This window comes from Nymphaea colorata, unplaced genomic scaffold (genome assembly GCF_008831285.2).
Source record: "Nymphaea colorata isolate Beijing-Zhang1983 unplaced genomic scaffold, ASM883128v2 scaffold0470, whole genome shotgun sequence".
NCBI lineage: Eukaryota > Viridiplantae > Streptophyta > Magnoliopsida > Nymphaeales > Nymphaeaceae > Nymphaea > Nymphaea colorata.
Window position 1 is genome coordinate 17,501 of NW_022204976.1, and position 16,091 is coordinate 33,591.

A 16,091-nucleotide genomic window follows, 5' to 3' on the forward strand; every position below is an offset into this window, starting at 1 on the left:
TTATTATTTGTTCTAAACGAATTCTCATTTTAGAATCTATTTTAGCAAATGAATTGATTAAGTACAAATTTTGTCGATCTGAATAGACAGACCCATATAGAACAGATGCTATAAATATTCCGAAGTAGGCTATACTAACTGAATAAAATGCATTCGTCAAAAATTTATACCAATCTTCATCAGTTGAATTCTGATGGAAAAGTTTCATCGATGGGGTTAACCATTTTGATAATATGTCAACCTCCATTACTTCGTGCCCGAAATTAATTCCTATGCATCCAACGAACAAAGTAAATATGGCCAATATAAGCAGGGGAAATAACATGGTATTGTCCGATTCATGCGGATATAGTAAAGTATGAGAGTCTTTTTTGAAAAAATGAGTACTAAAAGATGATCGCATGGTTCTTACATAACCGGCAATTTTATATGTATTAGAAAACGAGCAATTGGAAAAGGAGGACTTGTCATTATTATTCCTTGTTGTTAAAAGCAAATTGCTGCTAACAGGTTTGGAACCTTCTTGCCCCCATATGGATATTGAATAGAAGGAACTATTTGTGTGTCCGCTGTAATTTTGAAAATGACTACGTAAATGCCCTTCGAAAGTAAGTAAATACATACGAAACATATAAAATGCAGTTAATCCTGCTGTGTAGAAAGCTATTATCGCAAAAATCGGTGAATACAACCAACTATCATTAAGAATTTCGTCTTTGGACCAAAAACAAGCGAGGGGTGGAATACCACAAAGAGAAAGTGTACCTAAAAAAAAAGTTGTTTTTGTAATTGGCATATATTTAGTTAAACCGCCCATAAGAACCATGTTCTGACTCTTAGTCGGAGAATACCCAATAATGGGTTCCATGGAATGAATGATTGATCCAGACCCTAAAAACAATAATGCTTTAGAATAAGCATGAGTGATCAAATGGAATAAAGCGGCTCGATAAGAACCTATACCCAAAGCTAACATAATGTATCCCAATTGAGACATCGTGGAATAAGCTAAACTTCTCTTAATATCTCTTTGAGCAAGAGCTAAGGTAGCTCCTAATAGTACCGTTATTACACCTATCAAAGATATGATATTCATTATGTAAGGTATGGCTATGAAAAGAGGAAGAAGCCGAGCTACAAGAAAAATTCCTGCGGCTACCATAGTAGCCGCATGTATCAGAGCCGAAATAGGAGTGGGTCCCTCCATAGCATCAGGTAACCATACATGAAGTGGGAATTGCGCAGATTTAGCAACTGCACCGAGGAATAATAAGAAGGCACAAAGCGTAGCAAATGAGGAATTCATCTCATTGTTATTAATGATCGAATCATTGAATATTTCGAATAAATCCTGAAATTCGAAACTACCTGTTATTAAATAAAAACCTAGGATTCCTAATAATAAACCAAAATCCCCCACACGATTGGTCACAAACGCTTTTTGACAGGCATTTGCTGCAATTGGTCGGGTAAACCAAAAACCTATTAACAGATAGGAACACATTCCCACTAGTTCCCAAAAAATATGGATTTGTATCAAATTGGGACTAGTAACTAATCCCAGCATCGCTGTATTGAAAAAACTCATATAAGCAAAAAATCTCAAATATCCTCGGTCATGAGACATATAATTATCACTATAGATAAGAACCAGGATTCCAACAGTAGTGATTAATATCGACATAATAGAAGTAAGTGGATCAATCAAGTAGCCGAATTCTAAGGAAAAATCACTAGTGATGCTCCAAGACCATAGATATTCATAAATTGAGCTACCATTGATTTGCTGGATCGCCAGCTTAGTGGAAAAGACCATAACTATACTTAACAATAAAACAGCGGGAAAAGCCCATATACGACGAATATTTTTTGTTGCTGTCGGATTAAGCAGGAGTTCCAATCCTATTAACATAGTAACTAGAAGCGGAACGAAAGGTATAATCCATGCATATTGATATGTGCGTTCCATAACCATAATAATAAAATTAAATCAAACCTTTTTCCTCTATTTTCTTCTAATTAATTATATTAATTATTGTTCCCAATTCACATTCATCACCAGTTCTTATTTATTTTTTTTTTTAACACAAACCAAAATAAGGATACGAAAAGAATATTCTTTTTTATTAATCTCGCTCTTCCTCGACTATTTAAAATTTGACCCAAGGAGTTACAATTGAATTGGTCAAATGATATAATTAAGCAAATTATTGCTTAATACTAGGGGTGAAGTAATTATTAGCTTTTGATATGGATCATGAGATCCGCAAATAACTCAACCCAACAAGATCTTTTATCCAAAATCATTAACTAATTTAAATTTAATTTGAAACTGATTGATTGGCTTCCACCAGAACTTGTGGGAAATTCTATGATACTTGTAACCTCCCATATGGGTGAAGTAAGAAGGTGAAGTAAGAGGTTACTTAAATTGCCTTAATCAAGTTCAAGTAATGTTCAAGTAATGGATCATTGAACAAAAGTATTATTCGAATCGTGGGGGCGCTATGCTTTAATGGGATCAATTGGTAGAGAAAATCTTATTGTTTTATCTCATGTAGGTAATTAATTTCTGGTTATTGTTATTAAATGTATTACGACGGTAGGTATATGTAGGTTATATATATGGTCTATTTGAAATAGACTGAGATAGGAATTGTAACCTTTTATTTTATTTATTTTTCTTTTTATATTATTTATCTGCGGGGGTCGATTTCATCGGTAGTTGATACCATCGATCCTAATGAATGGAGATATGAAACAATTAGTACAATTTTCTTTCTTCTGAGATTTTCATTGTATGCAATAATAATGATAATGAATACTTCAAAAAGAGAAAAAAGATAACTATTTTTTTCTATGAGAGTTATACCTAGCGAATCGAATCTCCTTTCTTTTTATTCTCCAACTTGAGTTTGAGTCCCTAGCAATAATTTAGTTTAGTCCCTATTATATGCTATATGCGCATATTTGTATGTTATGAAGAAAATCTATAAACTAAATAATAGATATATGAATAGAAAGAATTAATGATCTATTTTGAACAATACATGTCTTTCACATTCAACTTAGAAAAGTTCATTTTTGCATGGCGGTTCCAAAAAAACGTACTTCTATATCAAAAAAGCATATTCGTAGAAATTTTTGGAAGAGAAAGGGATATTGGGCAGCGGTAAAAGCTTTTTCTTTAGCTAAATCCATTTCTACCGGTTATTCAAAAGGTTTTTTTGTACGACAAAAAAAATGAAATAAAAAAAGCAAAGAATAAATAATAATGTGATAAGAAACCCTTCAAATGATCTAAATCAACATCAATCAATGATTGGATAAATTAATGATTCTGTATCATATATTGGGCCCTCAAAATGGCACTATTTGTGTTTTAAAGGGCGTTATTAGACGCAAGATACAAGGTTCAATATAGTGAATAGAGTGCATTTTTATATGATTTGCGAGATGGGGATTGCCATTTTCCCCATCGATTCACTATTTTCCCCATCGATTCACTATTACTAAGCTTTAAGGTAAGCTAGTAACAATTATGGAACCTTCAAATATTGACTTGAATGGCTATTCTTCGATTGATTCAATAATCATCTATTGCAATTGCATTGAACCTCTCAATATCGACGATTGAATATGCATGAGTTAGTATTACTTCGAACAAGCCGCCATGGTGAAATCGGTAGACACGCTGTTCTTAGGAAGCAGTGCTAGAGCATCTCGGTTCGAGTCCGAGTGGCGGCATTCTCTAAAACAAAAAAGGACACAACGGATCCTTTAATTCGATACCATATTTACATTCGGTAATTAAGGAAGGGTTCCCTTTTTTTATAACTATAAAAACAAAAAATGATTGTTTATGATATTTGCAACTTTAGAACATATATTAACTCACATATCTTTTTCGATCATTTCAATTGTGATTCCTACTCATCTGATGACCTTGGTCTATGAAATTGTAGGACTATGTGATTCGTCAGAAAAAGGCATGATAGCTACTTTTTTCTGTATAACAGGATTATTAGTTACTCGTTGGATTTATTCGGGACATGTACCATTAAGTGATCTATATGAATCATTAATGTTCCTTTCATGGAGTTTCTCCCTTATTCATATAGTTCCATATTTTAGAAACTATAAGAATTTTTTCAGTAAAATAACCGCCCCAAGCGCTATTTTAACCCAAGGCTTTGCCACTTCGGGTCTTTTAACTAAAATGCATCAATCCGCAATATTAGTGCCTGCTCTCCAATCCCGTTGGTTAATGATGCACGTAAGTATGATGTTGTTGAGCTATGCAGCTCTTTTATGTGGATCATTATTATCCATAACTCTCCTGGTCATTACGTTTAGAAGAAAGATAGATATTTTCGGTAAAACCAATCATTTATTAATTAGTTCATTTTCTTTTGATGAGACCCAATACGTGAATTTTTCGTTTAGAAATTATCACAGGTATCAATTGACTCAGCGATTGGATTCTTGGAGTTATCGTGTCATTGGCTTGGGTTTTACCCTTTTAACTATAGGTATTCTTTCAGGAGCAGTATGGGCTAATGAGGCATGGGGATCTTATTGGAATTGGGACCCCAAAGAAACCTGGGCATTTATTACTTGGACCGTATTCGCGATTTATTTACATACTAGAACAAATAAAAGTTTGCAAGGTGCAAATTCAGCAATTGTGGCTTCTATGGGATTTCTTATAATTTGGATCTGCTATTTTGGGGTCAATCTATTAGGAAGAGGGCTACATAGTTATGGTTCATTCACATTAAACATCTAATTGAAGAAAAAAACTGCAGAATACATAGAAAGATTGTACACATACCCTTTCATTCTCATATACCCCTCTCATATACCATAATATTATTAACCATAATATTATTATCTCATTTATACATTATATGTATAAGGTGAAAGATATATATGTAATCAGAAATATCTGTAGTTAAATAATAAAAACTACAGATATTTCTGATTACAATTTCCTTCATTTAATTGCATTTTTGACTTGATAGAAGGAAAAATCTTCTTTTCCTTTTGATTGGTCTAGCCAACGATTGATTTGTTTGTAAACAGCAGTGCAGGATTATTGGATTGGATCTTCTGTGCTGCCCATAACCATAAAAAAATCCATCCATGAAAGCTACCCATGAAAGTAATTAGATAGAATAGTTTCTACCTTGTCAACTGATAGTGAAAGAACGAAATCTGGATAAATACCAATACCTATTATAGGTAAAAGGATACACATCAAAATAAAGATTTCTCGTGGTCCAGAATCCACAAAGTGAGACTTGGGAACATTGAATAACCTGTATCCATAGAACATCTGGCGTGACATAGATAATGAATAAATAGGAGTTAATATCATTCCAATTGCCATTACAAAAGTAATTAGTATTTTTGACATTACAAGGTATTTTGGGCTAGTAATTATTCCCAAAAATATCACAAATTCTGCAACAAAACCACTCATTCCTGGTAATGCGAGAGAAGCCATTGAGAAGCTACTGAACATCGTAAAGATTCTTGGCATTAGTATAGCTATTCCCCCCATTTCGTTAAGATAACGAAGACGTATTCTATCATAACTTGTTCCTGCCAGGAAAAAAAGTGCAGCACCAATAAATCCATGAGAGATGATTTGTAAAATAGCTCCATTGAGTCCCGCATCGGTTATAGAACTAATTCCTATTATTATGAAACCCATATGAGATACGGAAGAATAGGCTATTCTCTTTTTTAAATTGCGTTGACCAAGAGAAGTTAAAGCTGCATAGATTATTTGAATAGTCCCTACTATCATCAACCAAGGAGAAAATATGGAATGGGCGTGGGGTAATAATTCCATATTGACCCGAACCAACCCGTATGCTCCCATTTTTAATAAGATTCCAGCTAGAAGCATACATGTACTGTAATGCGCCTCTCCATGGGTATCTGGCAACCATGTATGTAAAGGTATGATCGGTGATTTGACAGCATAAGCAATAAGGAAACCCAAATAAAATATTATTTCCAATGCCACGGGATACGATTGATTAGCTAATGTTTCAAAATTTAATGTTGGTTCATTGGAACCATATAAACCCATACCTAGAACTCCCATTAAGAGAAAAATGGAACCTCCTGCAGTGTACAAAATGAACTTTGTAGCTGAGTACAGACGTTTCTTTCCTCCCCACATGGATAAAAGTAGGTAAACAGGAATTAATTCTAATTCCCACATGATGAAAAAAAGTAAGAGGTCTCGAGAAGAAAATGATCCTATTTGACCACTGTACATTGCTAACATCAGGAAATGGAACAATCGCGAATTTCGGGTAACTGGCCAAGCCGCTGAAGTAGCTAAAGTAGTGATAAATCCTGTCAATAAAATGGGTCCTATAGAAAGTCCGTCGATTCCGAGTCTCCAGTGAAAATCAAAAATATTTATCCAGTTAAAGTCTTCTTCCAATTGGATTAATGGATCGTCCAATTTAAAATGATAACAGAATACGTAGGTCGTTAGAAGGAGTTCAAATAAGCAGATACAGATAGTATACCATCGAACTACCTTATTTCCTCTATGAGGGAAAAGAGCAATTAAGGAACCCGCGGATATGGGCAAAACAACAATGATTGTTAACCAATAAAAATCACTCATAGTAAAGACAAAATACACTTTGATTTGACCAGAAAAACCCGCGCTCGGATTTTTTTATTTATCGAGTACGGGTTTTTGTCGGTAAAGAGGAATCAAATGGATTCAAGGGGAGTTTTTTGTAACGTATTAATAAGCTAGACCCATGCTACGGGTTGTCTCATGCCATAAATAAACCCGTATACTTAAGAAATCCGTTGGACAAGCAGATTCACATCTCTTACAACCTACACAGTCCTCCGTTCTTGGTGCGGAAGCAATTTGCTTAGCTTTACATCCGTCCCAGGGTATCATTTCCAGGACATCTGTAGGACACGCTCGTACGCATTGGGTACACCCTATACATGTATCATAAATCTTTACTGAGTGTGACATTAGATCTATTAATTTTTTTTGGAACGTCATAAATTTTCGGTCTGGTAGCTTTAGTAAATGATTAAATATTTTGGCACCAGACGAATCGGTGATTAGACCATAAAGTTTTGTTAGAAATCTATTTCTGATCTGTTCATGAGATAGGCCCAAGATACTTTGATCTCTTATCTTTCATCAAACATGGTCATATCAGTCAATACACGTTTTGCTAATCTATAAATGAATTATAGTTATATATAATAAAGAAAGAAAACGTATAAAATTTATTGTACTCTTATTCCTAATCCATGCTTATGATCCATTGATCCATAACGTGAGTCGAGTGTCTATTTACTTCTACAGAGTGACATAACGTATATGTCTTTATATATTTTATTTGAGTAAAGGTTCCGACTACCGACTATTTTTATTTATTCAATAAATTTGATTGATTGATACGAGTTGATTTTCTGTTACGATAGATCGAAGAAACAATAGCTGGTCCAATAGCTGCTTCGGCGGCTGCAATAGCGATAACAAAGATCGAGAAAACGTCTCCCTTTAATTGGCGACTATCAAATAAATCAGAAAATGTTATGAGATTCATATTAACAGCATTCAGTATAAGTTCAAGACACATAAGTGCTCTAACCATGTTTCGACTTGTGATCAATCCATAGATACCAATAGAAAATAAATAGGCACTCAAAACAAGTACATGCTCGAGCATCATTGACCAACTCCTCGTCAATCTCGATTCATTTCAATATAAACAACAATTCAACTGATTCGATTAATTAAATGAGAAGATTCTACTGAATCTAATTCAATTATCAATCCATATAATATATATAAGAAATACAGTACCAAAAAAGACACTGAAATGGGTCGTCGAACTAACAAAAACTTTGAAATATGTCTCATGAACAATATTCCAATTTAGGGTGGACAGATAGATGCGATAACAATTACACGGAGGTTGCTTTATTTTATTTGGTTGGTTTGTTATTTCCAATTCTAAGTATCTATTCCCGGCGAGCCATAGCAATTGCGCCCACTAAGGAAACTAAAAGGATTATAGAAATCAGTTCAAATGGAAGATAAAAATCTGTTGATAAATGAATCCCAATCTGTTGAACATTACTTGTCAGGTCCTGTTCTATGATCTGGTTTGATCTTGTAGTCCAAATAATCCCGTACCATGACGTGTTTGGGATAGTAGCAATTAGTGAAAAAAAAATACTTGTACAAACTAGCGAAGTGAATCCATCTCCGACAGTCCAAAAATGAAAAGAATTGTAATATTCTGAACCATTCATAAACATCACAGCAAATAAGATTAAGACATTTATGGCTCCCACGTAAATAAGTAGCTGCGCAGCAGCTACAAAATAAGAGTTCGATGGAATATAAAATAAAGATATACAAACAAGAACCAATCCCAAGGAAAAGGCAGAATAAATTGGATTGGTAAGTAATACCACTCCTAGACCTCCTACTATAAGACCTGATCCCAGAGATACTAAAAGAATATCATGTATTGGCGCAGGTAAATCCATTATGTGTTAAATAAGCGATAAATAAGTCAAAATATCTCATGATCTTACTGGTCGGGAAAAAGTGGGTTACCCTTTTTTATATCTAATAGTTCTTACCCCAGCGTGGTGTGGGTTTATGTAGATTGAGTTAATCAATTGAACGGGCCAATCTTGCTTTTGTCTTTAGTCGAAACAGAGTTCGTAATTTCATATTTTTAATTAAACAAATAAGGGCTATGGCTATAATGGCTATATATATTTATATATTCAAAAAGTAGTTATAATCCTCACAAATCTAGTTATTCTTTGTCTGACATGAAAGAAACTTACCTACTTTTGATCAAAACTTAGTCTTATTTTTAATTTAATTGGTAATCGTTCTTGAATCAAGGGGTTTCTCCATAGATATTTTTATTGGAGTTGAGTTCATAATTGTTCGAACTGTGTAATCTCCAATTACAGACATTGGTAACCGACCCAAAGCAATTTGATTATAATTTAATTCGTGACGATCGTAGGTGGAAAGTTCATATTCTTCAGTCATTGATAAACAGTTTGTGGGGCAATACTCCACGCAATTACCACAAAATATACAGATTCCGAAATCAATACTATAATTAAGCAATCGTTTCTTTCTAATATCTGTTTCTAATCGCCAATCAACAACAGGTAGATCTATCGGACATACGCGAACACATACTTCACAAGCAATGCATTTATCAAATTCAAAGTGGATTCGCCCACGGAAACGCTCTGATGTGATCGATTTTTCATAAGGATATTGAATAGTTACAGGTAAACGATTTGCGTGAGATAAGGTAATCATGAAACTTTGACCAATGTATCTTGCAGCTCGTACTGTCTGTTGACCATAATTCATGAACCCAGTCACCATAGGAAACATATATCGTGAATATCCATGAATAATTTGATGTTTCTTTCTCTTGCTTGAGAGAGGATAAGAATCTGGAATATCCTATTCTGTTATAGCGAAACAAGTTGGGAAGAAGTTGTCAATAATAGATTACCGAGAGCAATAGGTAAAAGAGATTTCCACCCAAGATTTAATAGTTGATCCATTCTCAGCCTAGGTAAAGTCCATCTTGTTGAGATAGGAATGAACAGGAACAAATAAGCTTTAGCTAATGTAATGAGGAGACTAATTGTTGTTCCAAAGACTTCACTAGTTTTATTTATTTCGAAAAGTTCAGTAATTGGTATATATGGAATAGGAAGATTCCACCCTCCCAAGTACAGAACTGTTACGAATAATGAAGAAACTAGTAAATTGAGGTAAGAAGCAACATAAAATAAACCAAATTTGATACCTGAATATTCAGTTTGATAACCTGCTACTAATTCCTCCTCGGCTTCCGGTAAATCAAAGGGCAATCTCTCGCATTCTGCTAGTGAAGAAATTATAAAAACTATGAACCCTATAGGTTGACGCCAAAGATTCCACCCCCAAAAACCATATTTTGACTGCGCCTCAACTATATCAACCGTACTTGAACTGTTAGATAATCATAGTCGATGATAACATCACTGTTCCCATCTCTATTCCAGAACCGTACATGAGACCTCAGCTTCATACGGCTCCTCAATGGTCACGAATAAATCTAAGGTATGCTTCGGTATTACATCGGCATACCATAGGAAAAAAGAAAGATGAATCAAAATGCTCATAAGTGAACTAGACCAGTGGGATTCTGTCCGCGATAAGATAATAACAAATAAAAAGTACACTTCTGAATCCATCTCATCCTTTATTCTTTTTGCTGAGTTTCTTGTTCAGTAATAACTTAACTCGATCTTTCCATAAGATACAATAAATAGTCAATCCATTTTTCCTTCCTGTTCTTCTCTTCTTTCTCAGAAGGACTATACTATATAAATAAAGGATTACTTCGTTCCTGATAGTTATTTTTAAATCAGTGGATAGGAGCTATACTCTGGATCGGGATCACGGGGAAGTACTTTTTGATCATTTCTACCAACTTCAAGCCCTCATTATGACTCCTTTTATGTAATGTCAAAATATCCGTTTGGATACGTTACATTATCTCCATTACTAATCTTTTGTGTACCTTGGTGTTCCTAACCGTCCACTCAGTTTTGGTGGATCCTCGGTATGGTAATAAATACAAGAGTAAAAATTCCATACAGTTGATCTTTTGCGCCCGCTTCAAGTCCTGATGGCTAATCGATACTTGGGGTAAACAGCTTCCGCTGCTTATGTTTAGCTCCACTTTACTCTCGTACGTAGGTAATGAGACTCGATCTTCTTACTGCGAATTCATAAGCAGTTTTGTTTCACTCATATAACTATCTGGTTTAGTTCATAGATCCCAGTGATGAATAAAAAAGAGTTCTATCTATATATTCAATCAACCAACTTCTTTCCTAGAAAAAGCAAAGAAAGAGGTAGGAGTGCGTATTCCAACGAATCACACGTAGAGATATTGATAACACACATGGAGTTAACGGTATTTCATAACTTATAGATTGAGCAGCAGCTCGTAAACCACCTGAAAAGGAATATTTATTATTTGATCCATATCCGGACATAAGAAGTCCGATAGGGGCAATACTTGAAATAGCGATCCATAGAGAAACACCTATACTGAGATCGGTTAGTACAAGGTGATGGCCAAAGGGAATTACTGAATAACTCAGTAGAATTGATACGACCGCTACGGATGGGCCGACACTAAATAAACGAATATCTCCTCTAGATGGAAGAAGATCTTCTTTGAAAAGTAGTTTGACCCCATCCGCTAGAGCTTGAAGAATGCCCAGGGGGCCGGCATACTCAGGACCAATTCGTCGTTGTATCCCTGCAGATATTTTTCTTTCTAGCCACACAATTACTAATACCCCTATTGTGATTCCCAATACAAGAGTAACAATAGGTACAAGTAACCATATGAGCCCATAGGCCTCTTTTGAGGATTCCGATCTGAAAAAAGAATTGATAGCTTGTGCTTCTTCAATTATCATTTCAACGATCAACTTCTCCCATAATGATATCTATACTACCTAGTATTGTCATAATATCAGCCAATTTCATTCTTTTAACTAGCTGAGGAAGAATTTGCAAATTGATGAAACCGGGTGGACGTATTTTCCATCTCCAAGGAAAAACACTATTATCTCCTATCAGAAAAATACCTAATTCTCCCTTTGGGGCTTCTACTCTCACATAAAGTTCTTGTTTTGACAATTCAAAACTGGGAGAAGGCTTTTTACTAATGAATCGATATTCAAAGTCGTTCAATTCTGAATCTTTTGTTCCAGCAAAGCGTCGGAATTCTAAATTTTCATAAGGTCCCCCCGGAATTCCTTCCAGAGCCTGTTGAATAATTTTGATGGATTCCGTCATTTCGCCAATTCTTACTAAATAACGAGCTAATGAGTCTCCTTCTTTTTGCCATTGGACTTCCCAATCGAATTCATCATAACACTCATACCGATCGACTTTACGAAGGTCCCATTGGATTCCGGAAGCTCGTAGCATTGGTCCTGATAAACCCCAATTTATGGCTTCCTCTCCCCCAATAAAACCTACCCCTTCAACTCGTTCCAAAAAGATGGGATTGCGCGTAATAAGCTTTTGATATTCAACAACTCCCGTTAAAAAATAATCGCAGAAATCTAAACATTTATCTATCCAGCCATGAGGTAAATCAGCAGCTACCCCCCGATACGGAAATAATTATGCATCATTCGCATACCTGTGGCAGCTTCGAATAGATCATATAACAATTCCCTCTCTCTGAAAATATAGAAGAAAGGAGTCTGCGCACCGATATCGGCCATAAAAGGTCCAAGCCATAACAAATGCGAAGCTATACGACTCAACTCCAGCATAATTACCCTAATATAGCTGGCTCTTTTAGGTACTTGAATATTTCCCAATTCCTCAGGTGCATTAACGGTTATTGCCTCCGTGAACATAGTAGCTAAATAATCCCAACGTGTTACATAAGGTAGATATTGTATAATTGTTCGGTTTTCCGCAATTTTTTCCATTCCTCTGTGTAAATAACCCAATATGGGTTCACAGTCGATAACATCTTCGCCATCTAGAGTAACAATGAGTCGAAGAACACCATGCATTGACGGGTGGTGAGGACCCATATTGACCACGAGGAGGTCTTTTCTTGCGTCTGGTACAGTCATATGTTTTTATTCTCCGATTCCAATTCATTATTCCATTTCTCCGATCCCAATTCATTATTCCATGAATTCCTGAAAATGAAACGAGGTTCATCCAAATTCAAGATCTAATGAACCGAATAACTCAAACGAATTTCCAAACTAACCAGTTTTTGGTTCTCGAATACCCAATTGACCAATTAATTCCCTATAACGCACTCGATTTTTCTTTGATAAATAAACCAGCAGTCGTTGGCGTTTCCCCAGAATTTTCCGCAGACCCCTCTGAGATAAATAGTCTCTTCTGTGCAGTTTCAAATGTGAAGTAAGTCTCTCTATCTTATTGGTAAAATTAAATACTTGGAATTCAACAGAACCCCTTTTTTCTTCTTGTGGAATAACGGATATGGGCGAATTCTTTACCATACAAATAAATTCTTCTCTTTTTTTCTTTTTGTTCCCACGGATATAAATCTTCCCAATCAAGAATAATAATACCATTTATTTTGTTCTGGTGTACACAATAATCTGGATTGATTCATATATTACTCTTTTTTCTATCAAACAAATCAAAATGAATATGAATAAATAATAACAATAAATTTATTCAGATACAAAGGGATGGTATATTCCTGGGCTCACGAAACAGAATGAAAGGGAAAGGGACCTAAAAAGATTCTGTCGATTCATTCCTAGGTCCAATTGATATGTGACTGAATCTTGTGTATCAGAGTCTAACTGACTGAATCTTGTGTATCAGAGTCTAACTGACTGAATCTTGTGTATCAGAGTCTAACATAAGGTATGTATTTATTTGCATGTTCTCATATACCAGGCGCGTGATAAAGAGGGAAATTGATTGTAACATCAGCGAATTCCAAATTGCTTATACATATGGATCCTTGACATACTGAAACGACTCCCATTATTGGTATCAAACCAATAACGATTCATACAGGCTAAATCTTCTAATCGATGAGTGGGCCAAAGAAACACTTTCCATTTTAGAGAGTTATTTGTATCTGTATCAAAATGCTTATCCCTATTTACAAATTTCTCAAACCCCTGCGCATTAGTCTTAGCTCTATTGCAAAATACTGGATTCTTATTCACAAGGTTCCTATTTCGGTAATTGAAACGGCTTATAATTCTCAATTCTCTACGATGGCTAGGAGATAAAATATGTTCAGGAACAAGCAAATCATAATTATTATTGTCCCCATTCACACGCACTCCTCCGTGTCGTGCAATCGAGCCATTCAAGTCATTCTTATCAATATGTTTTTTTACCTGGTATCCTCGATTAGTTTGGTACTGAACCTTATGGGTCAATGAAATAGCTATGGTTTGATACATAATCGAAATTCCATCCCATTTGATAGACAAACGAACCGGTTCAACAATAAATATTCCCCTTTTTATCAATTCTGGAAGAGACAAATCCTTATTAATCAGCATTACATCTAGACCCATTTCTCCTCTTTGAATAGAGGATATAGCAATTTCATTCGGATTCATAAGTCTAAGCAGTAGACAATATACCTTGATATTATTGGTCATTCTTTGATTGAAAGAATCACCCCATCGGAGTTGAAAAAGAAAATATTTTTTCAAAAATAAGTCTAGTTCCGCTTCCTTCTTGCTCTTGAATTTCTTTTTCTTTCTGCGTTTCTTAATATCTGAACCCGCGGAATTTGCTCCAACATCTTTTTTTTGGTTTCTTATATCAGATATAAGATTTCCTTGGTGCTGTCGTTCTTTCTCGTCCCGGTTCCCATTCTCTAATTCAAGATATCCCTTTTGATTAGATTCTACTTTTGGTTTTGGATTAAATCTTTCTTTTTGATTAGATTCCACCTTTGGATCTATATAAAGATCGCTTGTTTTGTTTCCATGAAAATCAAATAGAAGCAATTTGATTGGTATGATCCACGGATTAGTCTTATATCGATCGTAAAGCGGCACAAATTCTGGTAAGAACCAAGGGCGCAGATTCGATATAGTATGATCTAACATTTGTTCATTCATTCCCATCCAATCAAAAAATAACTCTTTTTGCTTTGTTTGGATTTCTTGATGAATTCTGATATAAAGATAAAGAATATCTTTCTTATTGGTCCCAGTCTTAGTAGTTTTCTTTTTTTTATTAATGAAAGTTCTGATACCCGTACTAGTCCTAGTTTCAATATTGTTTCTAGGGTAAAAATTGGTGATTCTCAATTCCAAATATTTTCTATCTAGATTTGGATCCCTATCAATTGTATATTTATCTTCTAGGCTATCATTTATAGTTGTAGCATAAAACGATTTGTATTTATGTGTATTGTAATTAGAAATCTCTCCGTGCCTGTTTACTTGTAATGGTGATCCATAAATATTGGAGTCTTTCACATCTTCATAATTAAGATATTTATATGATAAAAGATCATATCTGTAGTGTTTTTTAATTTTTTTTTCGCAACTCGGACTCTTCAATAAGTCCAATTTATATTTATAATAATCCTTTTTACCGGAATGAATTAATTGGTCTTTTTCTTCATATGAACCCAATTTTGGTGAGTCGTTATTTTTAATCGTAAAATGCTGATTGACTTTCTTTCTCCATTTTAGAGGTGCTAATCTAGACCATTTGTCATGGGAGAAATTGTATTGATAATGGCTCTTTAACCAGTTTTTCCATTCACTCATTCCAGAATTCCGCAGTTTCTTGTGTTTTGATTCTGAATCAAATATTCCTCGTGTATGGAAATAGTCATGGAAATAGTCTTTTATTCTATCCTTAATAAAAGGATATGTTCTGTAGTAATGAAATATGGATTCTGACTTATATTTGTTACTAACTTGGGTTTGCAATAATTTGTAAAACACATAGGCTTGAGACAAAGAAGATAAGTCGCAGTAAATCGGTGAATTACTATCACTACTTATATTAGTAGTATAAGTAGAAAGAGATTTTACAGTCGAAATGAAGGGAATTATATTTGGATTCGTTTCATTAGTATCCTTTTCCTTTATTTCGTCATTGTAAGTGTATCCATTTAAAGTATTTTTTGTTGAGTCAAGAAAAAATTGTGCATTGATCCTGTAAATGTTAGTGATACATAGAAGGATACCCATGTATATTCTTTCAATGAAAGATTTCATAAAAGAGTTCCATTTAGAGATTAATGGGGCACTTCTTCTTTTTTTAGATATTTGAAAAATATGTTTCCGTGATTCGGTTCTTTTATTACTAAAATTTCCCTTGTTAGTACTAATATCTATATCCTCAATATCTGGAGTTAGAGGTTTTTTTTTCTTGTCTTTTCTAATCTTTTCTACTTGATCCCAGATTTTGGTTGTCTTATCAGCCAGATCATTAATTTTTCTTTCTATCAGTGAATCATTTG

At 34.6% G+C, this 16,091-nt stretch overlaps 2 protein-coding genes and 1 pseudogene across 2 annotated transcripts in view; all 3 read right to left on the reverse strand.

Annotated features, from left to right (window-relative positions):
* LOC126409511 (NAD(P)H-quinone oxidoreductase subunit 5, chloroplastic-like) overlaps positions 1-3,496 on the reverse strand; it is a 4,243-nt gene extending 747 nt beyond the window's left edge. Inside the window, exon 1 of the mRNA XM_050075479.1 lies at positions 1-3,496. This exon is cut by the window's left edge and continues 747 nt beyond it. Within this exon, the coding sequence (XP_049931436.1) occupies positions 1-1,975 (1,975 nt within the window). The 5' untranslated portion in view covers positions 1,976-3,496.
* A 1,429-nt stretch (positions 3,497-4,925) lies between these two features.
* LOC126409512 (NAD(P)H-quinone oxidoreductase chain 4, chloroplastic-like) lies at positions 4,926-6,655 on the reverse strand. The gene has a single exon (XM_050075480.1). The coding sequence runs from the start codon at positions 6,653-6,655 to the stop codon at positions 5,153-5,155; it is 1,503 nt and encodes a 500-aa protein (XP_049931437.1). The 3' UTR covers positions 4,926-5,152.
* Positions 6,656-11,531: 4,876 nt separating this feature from the next.
* LOC126409513 (NAD(P)H-quinone oxidoreductase subunit H, chloroplastic-like) lies at positions 11,532-12,742 on the reverse strand (annotated as a pseudogene).
* Between the last annotated feature and the right edge of the window lie 3,349 nt (positions 12,743-16,091).

What these genes read in the sequence shown, in the direction of transcription:
- LOC126409512 (XM_050075480.1), bottom strand. Translation starts at nt 6,655, where the DNA reads ATGAGTGATTTTTATTGGTTAACAATCATTGTTGTTTTGCCCATATCC.